Genomic DNA, 12,828 nt, shown 5'->3' on the forward strand with positions numbered 1-12,828 from the left:
AAATGGCGTCGACTCCACACGCAACACAAGGGTCACGCCCACTGCTGCATCCCAGTTTCTGATTGGACACTGAAACCTCCCTGTGTGGATGTACACTTCGCTGATTGGCTGACGCGCTTGCCAGTTCGGCTCATGAACGGCGACAGCTGTATAGTGAACGCGACTGATTTGAATAGCACTTAAGCTATCAATACTTTAACGTAAAGATTGCCAGCGTCCGTGCGCGAGACTCACGTCATCAAGCTACTCTCTTATTTATCAGCTTTGGAAAGTATATAAAATATCATTATTTTGCGCACACTTAATTTTACGCATAAGCAGACACAGCTGTAGAAGAGAGAGTAGAAGAAGAGAGACGTTCACGCGCCGCGTCCAGGCGCGTGCTCCTCTCTGAGCAACAGCTGACGGAGAGCAGAGCCGCAGCGAGTGACGTCACGAACCGCTACAACTGGATTAAAATGTAAAAAAGTGTGATACAAAGTAACAGTTTCAGCATAACGTAACGACGCAGAACACAATGTAACGCAACGCAACGTAAATGTTGTATTTCAGTTCAGTGTTCATTTTGTTGTCTTCCACTAAAGCGCACACACAAATGCACAGATGTTTGACATATTTGATATCAAAACAGATTTTTAATTCATCTTTACTTTTAAACAAAAAACATAATTGAAAATTCAATGGCACACAACATCTTTGGCAACAATCCATTTCCATACTGCTAAACAACACTGTGGTGCAAAACTTGGGATTCACTGATTGAAAGGGTTTTAAAAGTATATCAGCAGGCTCACCACTTCCATTTCCGAGAGAATGGACCTGAGAAGTAAACAAATGTGGGTTCAGTATTCGCAGCAGTTTGAGTTTTTAATTGAAGAACATGTTTGTAACACAAAGCACCTTGGATGTCAGCCATCCTCCTACGGTTTCGGGGCAGAGTGGCATCCAGCCTCAAGGCGGACTCAGGTGTTCTCAGCACCTCCTCCAGCTTACACTGCTCCTCACTTCTCTCACACTCCTGGTGAATCAGCAGGTATTCTGTTAAAAATCTGAGTTCTAAGATATAACTCTTAATATTGTGTTTAATCGTGCTTTATTGTAAAAGTGTCATAAATGAAAACCTGTGTGGGAGTTAGTTGACGTCTCCTCCTGCCCACAGGAGTGTTGGGGCTTGGGCTTTCTGCTTCGCTTTTCTGTCGTTCCCTCTCTCTCTGCAGCAGGATGCCCTGCTGTGTGGTCCTGTACTCCAGAGAAAAGTTACTGATGGTTTTGCAGAAGTCCTCTGCTTTAGTGTCTCTCACCATAGCTCGGGAGTAGCCTAGGAATAAGAGGAAAGAGTGGAACCTGGAGGAACAAAAATGGAAAGGAAAACAGAAATGTTAAGTTGACTAACTTTTGGCATCAAGAACCACTTGACACTTTGAGGTCATTTTGATGTTATCGATTGTATTAAATAACTAGAACACCTGTTGATAACCCGACGATGGACAGCTCTGAGGACCTTCAGTCTCTCCTCGTACTCTTTTAAAATCTTCGGCAGCCGGTGACGGAGTGAACCTTCTGGGGCCAGGGCGTCATCTCTTACTCCACCCCTCCACTTCTCCGCCTTTCCTCCTTTCCTCTTTTCCTCAGCCTTATCAAGTGCTTTCAGCTGCTCCCATGATGCTTTGCACAGGGCCTCTAGCTGAGTAAGGTTGGACTGGACTAAGGAGTAATCACACTGTAAAGATGGGGAAAAAAGTTTGAAGTGGCTTCAATAACGATTGTTACTTTGGCAGGATAACACACACACTCAGGAGACTCAAACACACACCCTCATAGCTGTAACTACACACCTTGCCAGCTTTAGTAACAGCACTGATGTCGGAGTAGAGATCAGAGGATTGTGGGTAGAGCTGCAGGAGTAGCACACAGACGTGGTGCAGGAGGGGCTGGCGGGAGTGTGTATCCCTCACCTGGGACAGCTTGCCCAGGTAGCTCAGTTCAAAACCACGGGCCTTGGCATAATAAAATGTGAAAGGAAAAGGACTCACTAACCCTGAAAACTGTATTAAAGATGGAGAGCATAACGTTTGGGATCACAACGCACCCACCTTACATCCATTTAGAAAGTTGCCGATTGCTAACACTGTTGCTAGAATACATCTAAAGGTGTGGCTGGCTGCTAGCTGTTCCATGGCCAACTTCAGATGGAAGAGAGGCTCTGCAATTTCCTGTCAAGAGGAAGAACACATGTAGAGGCCAGTGTGATAATTTGTATAGATTAAGTAAGCCATCAAATCTCTGTTTTACATTTCAAGTTCAAAAACTTTTTTTTCCATCTAATTTCAGTGCTTGTTTCTTCCACTTTCACTTACCCTCTCTAAGGAGTCATAGTCCAGAGCGAAGGCCCACAGCTGAAGCCTGGAGGTCAGGTGAGAGATTTCCCCTAAAGTGAGGAGGCAGAGCTCGGCCTGGGCCAGATGAGAGTGGGAGTTCTGTGCCTTGGCGTCCTTAATCAGACATAGCTCCTCTTCTGTTGGGATTAATGCTTGAAGCCGCTGTTTTAGAAGGAATTGAAAAGGAGATTAACTCAAATGAGAGTCTCTGCTGAGTGACTCTTGCTGCATCCTGCTCAGGTTTCATGTTTTATAGTAAGGTGCTAAGCCCAGTAGTCTGCTTATCCAACAAAAAGCAACAAAGTTTAGAGGTTAATCAAGTGCTGACGCTCAAATTCTGGATGACATGGCCTCTGTCGTACCTGAATGTCCTCTCTGTCCAGCACGCTGCTGTCCATGCTGTAGATAGCCGGGGGGAGGAGGCGGGGAGGGGGCAGGCTGCTCAGTGCAATGGTTATGATGTTACTTCGCTTCATCCCCAACACTGAGATGGATGGCTGTTTCTGTGATGAGATTCAGAGAATGAGATATGAGACAAAAATCAGATTTGTAAAATGTTCCGCAGAAAGTTTTCTTAAATTAATAAATTTTCTTTCTTTACTTAATGTGGTAAAACTGTGGTTGCCTACCTGCCGCCCAGGAGTCACATTAAAGCAGTTGCTACTGCCCTTAGTCTCAAACAGGTACTCCAGTCGGTTAGTATCCAAATGGACTGGTTCAAGGCCAGCCCAAATTGTCTGAGTCCCAAAGCGGGTCATCCTAGGCAGGGGAGCCAAACTCTGCAGTTCCCTCCAGTGGAGCTTTAAGGTGCGACATTTGATGGTCGTATCTTTAAGGGAGGCTGAGGGCAAAGCTGGGGCAAGAGGAGGAGGAGGAGGAGGAAGAGGAGGGGGTGCTGGAGGGGCTTGGAGACATGTCGATGATTCATTGATCGAATTGCTTCCCTCATCCTCTGTACTGTCCTCCTCATCCCAGAGGTCTGAGAAATCCAAGGTGTTGAGGCAAAGACGTGCTGCCGGTTTGAGGATTGAATGCCAGGACTGGTCTAAATCCCATGTCAGGGAGTTATCCTTGGTTTGATCTGACTCCTTCATTGGTCTTTCAGAGTTGTCTGTACCTCAAAAAACTGTTTTGTTGATATTCAGCATTAGCATTACAGTGACAAACAAAGTTATCATTTCTTCTTTGTGCTCAAGAAAATGCGACCTCACTTCTTCTTCACAGTAGAGAAAAATAAATCCCTTTCAGATCTGATCAGATGAAGGGCACAGTCGTTTGAGTCCTTATGATCCTTGTCTCCTCTTCTCACTGTGCAGTCAGCAACCACCTCTCAGACTTTGTATATACCTCTGAATGTCTGTGGATGCTCTGCCTCACTTGTCGACCACAGGAGCACATAACTCACACAACCAAATCACAATCTTCAAACCATCTCTGGGTGTTCTCACTTCACCGTAACCTGCAATTGCCTTGGGTGCAGCGTTTGTCCCTCAAATCTAAAATGACGAGTCGTGTTTGATCCAAAACGTTGACTGTTCTCCTGCTTGTGCGCCACAAACCTGTGACCTCAGTCAAAGAGAAACATTTCATGTGAGTTTTGAAGGGTTGTGTTTAGTCCTGCATCCAATTCTGATGAAAAAATCCAAGGAACGCTTTTCTGCAGTGCTTCCAGAGTATCCAAATGACGTGCTTCTGCAGCTTTCCCTCGCCTTTCATCGCCCTCTCTGGATCTCTCTCTGTAAGTGACAGTGAGGGAGAGTTTCAGAGAGCAAAAGAGAGATGGAGAGAGGTGCATCAGTCCGTTAGTACATCAGTTTCGGTTTATTTGCGTTGCACCCTTTCCTTTAATTTCCTTATCGAGCCTGCATCTCCTGTTTGTATTGCGACTTGTGTATACACAAACCGCTCTATCTGCTTCTGAAGATCTGTTACTTCCCTCCTTTTCTGCCTCCCCCTCTCCTCTGTGAGCACATAAAAAAGCACGATTGAACAAATTTTGACCTGTGTCCTTTTTTTATTACATGCAACACTGTGGATGATATATCCGCATTGAGTAACTGCAATCATTAGAGCTGCCTTAAAGGTTATTACAGAGCACAGAGAAAGATTATGGACAGTGGTGCGGAGCAACATCTTAAAAAGGAAGAAATATTCCTTGATAAAACATAAGCGGGCAGTGCACACAAGTGCAAAAACATAGCAGCATAACTGGGTGAAATGAATTAAAATACACAAAAACATTGTGATAAAATGTTTCTCAGTCTTGAAGGGTCCATAAAGTTTATGCAGTATCTGCTACATTACTCCAAAGCATACAGTATGCATGTTCACGGGGGTCATTTGCATGGTTGACATGCAGCCATAATGAGGATCCCTCCCTTGCCCATTAGGTCTCCCCTAATTACACTTTATCTCGTTCAATGGCCCTGCAGTCTAGAGGCAGCAGAGGGGCTCATGGGACATTTAGGCCAAAATGAGCTCTTTTTGGAAAGCTTGGGCTCTTTAAAAAAAAAAAAGTATTTATTTATTAAGAAATAGTTTTCAAGCCTGCATCAAAAGATAAGTTAGATGCTTTTTTTCAGGATCTTATTTCTTAGTCTTCACACTTTCCACTTCTTTGACCTCTAAAAGAATCATTCAAATGTTACAAGTGTAAGTAGTTATATATATAGTTATATTATTTGGAGCTACTACTGTTAATCTACTGAGTAACAAAAATCAATATGTGCTATAATACATGCAAATGAAGACTGAAATGGATTTGACCAAGATCCAGTTACTAGTCATAGTCTCAACTGTCCTAGTGGTACAAAGTTTTGAAAATGAAAGAGACAGATTCCCCATGGGAACAAACATTCTTTCATGTTTTCCTTTGATGAAACTGCCTTGGAACTTCCAAGTTACTGTGTGTGTGTGTGTGTGTGTGTGGTGTTGTATATACAAATGTGTACATCTCTTGTCATCTGTTTCTCCATCTGTCCCACCACAACCACTGCATGTATCTCAACTCTCTCAGGGCAGCACAAGATAAAGATCAGAGAAAGGATTAAGTGCAATCACTCCCAGTTTGCTTTGAGAATATTAACGGTTTTAAGTTGTCAGGCTCTGGGACCAGAGCTTAAATTTTGTCAGGGAAAGGTCATTTTAAACTGAGACTCTCATACTTATAAATCCTATTAACGAAAGGGATACATTTCACACTGGCTGCAGGCATTTTTGTGAGATGGAGGTGGGTTAAGGCATAGTGAATTATTTACATTTAATGATACTAACTTGAATTATGACTTATTATGATTATTATTATTATTATTATGCAATAGTTGTGGATTGAATGCACTTCAAAATATAAATTCAGTTATACTTTGAGCAACATTTTGAATTTAAATTAAACTACTCAATACACAACTTTGAACGTGCAGCATTTTACTCTAAACAACTAAACATCTAATTTCCTGGAAGACAATTATATACCGGTGTACCACACTACTATGCACCATGCATTCATCGCAACAATGCAATGGCAGTCATGATGTGCGATTGTCTGAACGTAGGATGCCTCCTTTCGACCTGATGATTGGTGGGTTCACAAAACCACATGCAGATTATAATCCAGGGTGAGAATCCAGCCAGAGGTAGAATAATACAAAGACTAAATATAAAAGATTACGATTGTAAACAAGAAGAAAACATACACGTATGTATAAAATGTGCTCAAACTATCATTTCGATCTTTTCAACTTTGACTCTATTGTTTTGCTGTAACCCCAAAACAACCAAGACACTCGCGCAAACACAGCAGGCTAACGCACACACGACCCTCAACCGCTGCGCTTCCCTCGGTGCTGCTTTTGTTTTGAAAGTGTTGAACGGAAGTCGCTCCCGCCGCTTTCCGCGCTCCCGTGTTGTTTTGGGAACATTCGCTGTCCCGGTGAGCGCGCGCTTCCCGGACTGTAGCTGCCTGTCATCGTTCCGGCTGACATCACACAGAGGATTTTGCTACAATGTCAAACATCCACAAGCAGCGCGAGCTCATGGCTTCCCCGCGCCACTGTCAGAAGCATCGCCGCGTTCTGCTGCTCATCCTCTAAATACAGAACTCCGTCCGCCTTTTATGGGTTTATTCTGTGCTCCCGGACAGGATGCGTTTAAGGTAGGATGGGTCACCCTGTTCTTTCTATTTATTTATTTATTTATTTTCACTTATGATTCATTCATTATAGAATCATATTTCTTTTTCCGTGGGTGTCTCTGCGGATAATAATTGTGCGTGTTTGAATATCATGAGAAAACACAATCTCTTAATGCTGCCAGCAGCATCTTTTCGCCTTCTCATCTTTATGTGAAAAGTTGTCCGGCACCAACATTGACTGTCGTAGGCTATTACGTAATGGGAGTGCGGACGCTGCTGAGCAGATGTTACAGTGAGGTGCCGTGATGACAAACCTCCGACAGCACGACCCCGCTGCTTGCGTTTACACAACATCATGTGGACACTTTTTTTTTTTTTTTTTTGATAAACATCACTCATTTCTTCACTGACTCATACATTGAAAAAAAAGTTGAAACTCTGGAGAATTATCTTGAAAAAACGACATTACTATGGAAATTCTATGTATACTATACTATCTTATCAATTAAAAAAAGACATTAAAATATGATTCAGATACTTTTATTGAGTACCAATCCAAATGTCAAAAAACGAATACAGTGATTTTATTACTTGTATTTTTATCAATTAAATGTAGTTATTCTTAATTATATATTATAACTTATAACTTATCTATAAAAGTTTTGTAAATCAGTTACCATCTATTTAGAAAGCTACAGCCCTTTATTTATAAAAGGTGCCACAGTAGAAAGTAGTATGGCACATTTTTCTGATGTCGACGTATGTCACGATATGGCAAATGCAGATGTTTAATGGAATGAAGTCCGTTAAACATCAGAAATAAAAGTCCTGCTAAGTCTCAAGTCCCTGTTTTCTTTATGTGATTTATGAGCTCACACATACTGGTTGCTGTTGTAAAGTAATCAACCCTCACTGTCAAATAAAAATTCCGTTATTTGAAGAGCTATTTATCCAGTTTGTGTGCTGTGTATTTGTCCTAACAGGTCTATGTGAATGTGTGAGCCAGGTCAGAGGTCATGCTGCGGAGGGAATCTGACTCCCACGGCCTCTTTTCCTCCGGTGAGACGTCTGACAACGACTGTGAGGTGAGATCGCTTATTTATACCTGTTACCTGTGTAGCTCACGAATCTGTATGAATCATTAAAGCACACTTAGAATCACATTCTGTGGCCTGAAATTGACACAAAGTTAAATTGTCACAATAATGATGAATAGTCTGCAGAAGTGATGAAACCATATATCCAACTGAATAATGAATAAGGTGCTAATGTAACACTCTGTGAAATACTGTAATTATAGCTCTGATTTTATTTACTTCTTTGCCTGAGTCACATGGATCTGTCAGCTCTCAAAACTCAAATAACCGGCTCTGCCAGTCCACCGTCCTCCACTTTTCAACAGTTTAAAATGCGAGTGGGTGGAAAAGGTCAAAAGGCAGAAATCTAATCTCTGAGCCACTGACAGGGATTCAGGATATTAAAACTTAAGTTGATGATATGCAACAGCTGATTATCTTCTAGTCCGTTCTACATGATTCTGTTAAACATTGTATAGGTTTGTGTCCGTCAAAGCTTCAGTCCTCTGCTAATGCACTGCTGGCTAATGATAAAAGGGACAAGAAGCTTCAAATGCAGTAAGTCAACTGACAGATCACAGTTGTTTATCCTCTCTCTCTCTTTGTCTCTCTGTCTCAGATGGGGGCGAGTTGTGTAGAGGTAGATGTAGTGTGTCTATGCGAGGCCGGTCCCTGTACACTTTACTCAGAAGCACACACGCCTACGCCGGTGAGTGCTCAGGCTTCCCACTTAAGTGTCTGCGGCCATCGCTCAACCTGCTCAGATCACAAAGTGTTTCTTCATCTGTAATGGTGTTCTAAATACACGGCTTTAACTTCCTACTGACCCCCTCCATCTCTCCGTTGCCGTCTCTGTGTTTTTGTTTTTTTTTTACTCAGTATTTTAAAAGAATTGGCTATGGTGTTGTCAGATATGTCAGTTCACATCTATTGAATTCAACCAGTCAATCGGCCTCTGCTTTCTTCTTGCTTTCTGTTCTCAGGACACACTGCTGTGTGAACACTGTGGAAAAAACAGAGTAATGATAACCAGGTACTCTGAGGGATACGGCACAGAGGTGAGTGCATATGTGTGTGTGTCTCGAAAAGCCAGTGTGTGCACAGTGTACCTGCTTAAGACAATTTATCATCAATTAGCCGTAGATGTCAGTCTTTATATTTGCATGCGAGCCACTCGGTAAAATCAGGAGATAGGAAACAGCCACCAGATTTAGATTCTCTGAGCTCATTAGTCATGTGTAGAGGTGTCAGCTGATTCATGCATAATAATAGTGGTGGTAATAAAAAGTGACGCATGAGAACAGTCACTCAGACAAATGCCATCATCAAGTGTTGTTTCTGGTTTACAAATAGTGGCGGTCGGTGATGATTCACTGAGGCCGTGTGGTGTTTCATCCAGCAACTTCAAAATAAAGTCCCTTATAGAGTGAATGCGGAGGCTGTGTTGAAAAACGGCTTTCAGTTTTTTCTCAAAAGGAAAATATTTGTCCTGCTTGACCCGGTGTATTTTTTTCATACTGTCTATATGAATACACATTTTTGTTTTTAATTATACATTGTGTATTTTATATGTGTCATTCTTTTGCAGGAGGAGTGTGTATTATCTGACCCTCAGGGGGAGAGTGATGCAGATGCTGATATAGAGGATACAGATTGCAGGTTTGTGTATATTCACACATCGTAAGTGCCTGTAGTGCTTTGCTTATAATTGTCTAACCTTGTACCTTTCGCCTGATTGGTTCAGACTCCAGGAGCCGGGTTCCCTCCAGCGAATTAGCTCTCGGCGACGCAAGCGTCCACGGGTAGCACGGCAGGACACCACTGAGAGTGAAGACGATGGTGGGAGGAGTCACAGATCCCATCGCTGGAACCTCAGGCTCAGTCCTGACAGAGCACACAGCAGGACCATACTGGAGGTAAAAAAACAAAAAACAAAAACATTGTTGGGTTAATTGAAATTCTGGTGTTGGAGCAAAATATCAAAATGAAATCTCTCTTATTGCAACAAATGCAAATGTGTTTTAAGAAAGGAAATGGCATGTAACAACAGCACCTCTAAGGGCTCACTGTATTGACAATAATAACTTATTGACTGGGCTTAAATTTTAGTATTAGTAGAAATATGAATATGGGCAAATATTATAATATTGGTGGACTGATAATCAATACACGATACATAAGTCAGGGGATCGTCTTATTATTTGGATGTAAGAAAAGAAACAGTGTATTTGAAGACCTACATTTAGTCAACTCTTCTCTGTCCTCTTCCTGTCTTTCAGGAGAGCATATCACAGGTCAGGCCACTGATCATCTGCCGGCCAAATGTCGAGCGGCAGAAGAGTCCGGTCGAAATGTCACGAGGTTCCAAACTGATGTCTCTGTGGCCGTCATCCCTCTCTCTTCCTCTTATCCTCCTCCTCTCGCTGCCCCTCTCCCTCTCCCTCGTCATTGTTATCGTGTCTTTCCTCCTCCCGTGGGCCAGTGCTTGACCCAACATCTCTGCTGCAAGAGAATAGTTTACTTTCAAAACTTAGAAAAAGTTCCCACCAACCAAAAATGTACTCTGCTATCCTTTAGAAAGGCCCTCCGTATATTAGAAGCATTTAATTCTGATGTTTTCCTTCCAGAATATGTGAAATTACATTTTGAAAGGATATTAAACATCTTGTTTTTGGGGGGACTTTTGGACCTTTGGGCTCCACTAAAACCAAAAAGGCACAGGTACAGATATTTAAGTCTTTCATGCTACACCTGTCAGAATCACTCTCTGTGCATTTACATCCAGAATCTGCTCACGATGAAAACAACATAAACTCAGTGCTTGCTTCTGCCTCATAAAATCTCACCTTCCGTCTCACTTCCTCACCCCCTCGTTTGTAAAAATAGACCTCTCATCTCGCTCCTTATTCTAACGAGCCAGAGGAGCGATACGTGGGGGGAAAGGTTTCAGGGCTGCGCAGGTACATTCAAAAAGGAAAATAACAGGCTCAATAGGAAAACATATAAGAGACGATGCTACTGAACTATGCAATTCCTCTGCTCCTACTGCGGCATCTTAACTGCTGTAAAAGAACGTCTCCTATGTCTTTGGCACTTTGGTCACCTTGTCGGCCCCTTTTCTCTCTGAAGAATATATTTTATGAATGCAGGGACTAATGGTTCTAAAATAGAGCATGACCCAATTTAAAGAGCAATAGCAGGAGAGATCTGATATAGCTCCCGTCATGTATGATCTACTGTACATCTGTTATTTTGAAGGGATTACATGTATTATTTTACTTGTTGCAGACTGATTTAAAAACAGATGGATCCTTCTTCTTCTTCTTCTTCTTCTCCTTCTTCGTCTTCTTCTTCCTGACTGCACTTGTATATTTTTAGTAAAATAAGCTGACCTCAAAATAAAATGAGCTTTAGTGGAACTTAATCATGTTAAAGCAATTTAAACACTTAAAACTATTTCACAGTCTTACAGTTGAAACATTACTATCATGTTTAATAATATTTATGTTATGTCTGTGTTATTGAATTATTATTTAAGAAGAAAAGTGAGCTTGACAATCAGTCATGCTACTTATTTCAAGCTAAAATAACGAGAAAAAGCCATTTTGCCGTGGCTCCCCTGTACTGTATGTTTAAAATTGTTTTTGAATGTTTTTGTGGCCATGATTTTTTTTTTTTTTTTTTTTTACATCACAATGAAGTTGCTTGCACCCCTGTAGAGAAATGTTTGTTTCTAAATTAAGATCAGGTTGTACTTTATGAGCTATTTGATTCATGTTTAAGACCCTTTTCTCTCCAGGCCTGTTGTACTGCCTGTCTTACATCTTAAATTTTATTTCCATATGTATGTTCACCTCTGTTTCATGGAGCCATAGAACTTCAATAAAACTAGATTGTATTTTGACATAAAAAAGGTTCCTTTTTGCCTATACCAGTAAAAAAAGCATGTTGTGCTTGTGAGGGGCTATAACCACATAACCACACCTGAGAGGTCTTTGTAAGCATTAAAAAAAAAGGTATAACATGTTACTTAAACTCCGGTCTTTTGCTTTCCCAAAATGTTGAACTATTCCTTTAAGTCTTTAATTTTTAGAACAAGATGAGAATTGGAACAAATGCTTTAATGAGTGAAGACAATGGCGGCTCATGCACTACTAGTACTTCTGCTGATGTTAAGAGGAAGAAGAGGAATTTAAGCTGCGTGTCCCACCTGTGTTTGCTGCTCTTGAGGAAAGGGCCTGAGGAGGAGGGTCCCATAACGAGGTTAGCGCTCTCCACTCCTCCTCTCGCTGCGTGCGTCGTCATGGTAACAATCACAACTGCAGAGGAAACAGACTTTTCATAAGTAGAGTCTGAGCTGCTGCCCAGAGCGAAACACTCACTGTGGCTGATAATGGGAACAGAGCAACATCTGCACATCTGCTGTGTTACAAACTCAGGATGTGTACATGACAGTAAACAAATACGTTTAATTTGGTAATGGAAATCTGCTCTCCTCCACTGTGGCATTTATAGACAACTTGTTTTCAAAATATAATTTACTTTTATTTTTAAATACCTGGTAGAGCTGCGTGGTAGCTGTGCAGATTAATGCTTGTACAGAGCTTTTTCAACGTGTTCTACATCTACAAAGTCCCTAAAAACCAGCAAACATGCTCAGAGACAGCCTTCTTTGGATAAATGTAAGGCCTGACAAACGCACAGCACAAACTCTCAGTCTGGACAGAAATGCTTTACTCTAGAATGTTTCAAAATGTAAAATAGTTTTCATAAGTTTTCAGTTTATTTAAATGCATTCATGTTCTGTTTTTGCGTAGGTTTGAATAATAGCCTGACTCACTTGTCTGCTTGTTTAAACCTCCCTTTGTGTATGTACAGTGTATGAGTGCGTGTGTGTGTGTGATCCCTCACACGTGAGTGGCTCTGAAGGAGCAGAGTTACTGCGTCCTCAGGCAGGAATGTGTTTTAAAGCGAGGTGTTGCCCACCAGTTTCATTTCCAGCACACCCACTCACAGTGCTCCAACTTCAAAGCATTTCAGTGGATAGAATTTCAATAGGAGTTCAGTCTGGACGACATTAAAGTGTTGCTCTGGTCATTTTAGATCATTTGTGAGTCCTTGAGGTTAAAGAGAAAAATACCTTCAGTCAGGTGCATTGGGTTTGTACTGCACAAGAGGAAGTGGCAGCCCCTCTGAAGTGTTGCCTGGTTCCAGTCCTCTGAACTGGGGCCCACATGATGCAGAT

At 41.7% G+C, this 12,828-nt stretch overlaps 2 protein-coding genes across 4 annotated transcripts; one reads left to right on the top strand and one right to left on the bottom strand.

Moving 5' to 3' along the window:
• Positions 1-615: 615 nt before the first annotated feature.
• On the bottom strand, positions 616-9,324 carry si:ch211-63p21.2 (FH1/FH2 domain-containing protein 1). Of its 2 annotated transcripts, XM_041030949.1 has the most exons (10): positions 9,308-9,324; positions 3,008-4,114; positions 2,741-2,881; positions 2,358-2,540; positions 2,094-2,213; positions 1,836-1,997; positions 1,467-1,720; positions 1,122-1,344; positions 901-1,018; positions 616-819 (listed from the first exon to the last, which is right to left on the bottom strand). In XM_041030949.1, exons 2-10 carry the CDS (start codon positions 3,470-3,472, stop codon positions 791-793), a joined length of 1,695 nt encoding a protein of 564 aa, XP_040886883.1. In that variant the 5' UTR covers positions 3,473-4,114; positions 9,308-9,324; the 3' UTR covers positions 616-790. The 2 variants fall into 2 exon arrangements, with proteins under 2 accessions (XP_040886883.1, XP_040886882.1); XM_041030948.1 differs by lacking the exon at positions 9,308-9,324 and having other exon boundaries at positions 3,008-4,177.
• On the top strand, positions 6,303-11,482 carry si:ch211-63p21.1. Of its 2 annotated transcripts, XM_041030951.1 has the most exons (7): positions 6,306-6,528; positions 7,491-7,592; positions 8,203-8,292; positions 8,567-8,641; positions 9,172-9,242; positions 9,328-9,499; positions 9,863-11,482. In XM_041030951.1, exons 2-7 carry the CDS (start codon positions 7,524-7,526, stop codon positions 10,070-10,072), a joined length of 687 nt encoding a protein of 228 aa, XP_040886885.1. In that variant the 5' UTR covers positions 6,306-6,528; positions 7,491-7,523; the 3' UTR covers positions 10,073-11,482. The 2 variants fall into 2 exon arrangements, with proteins under 2 accessions (XP_040886886.1, XP_040886885.1); XM_041030952.1 differs by lacking the exon at positions 8,203-8,292 and having other exon boundaries at positions 6,303-6,528.
• Positions 11,483-12,828: the final 1,346 nt, after the last annotated feature.

Source organism: Toxotes jaculatrix, chromosome 23 (genome assembly GCF_017976425.1).
Source record: "Toxotes jaculatrix isolate fToxJac2 chromosome 23, fToxJac2.pri, whole genome shotgun sequence".
Classification (NCBI taxonomy): Eukaryota; Metazoa; Chordata; class Actinopteri; family Toxotidae; genus Toxotes; species Toxotes jaculatrix.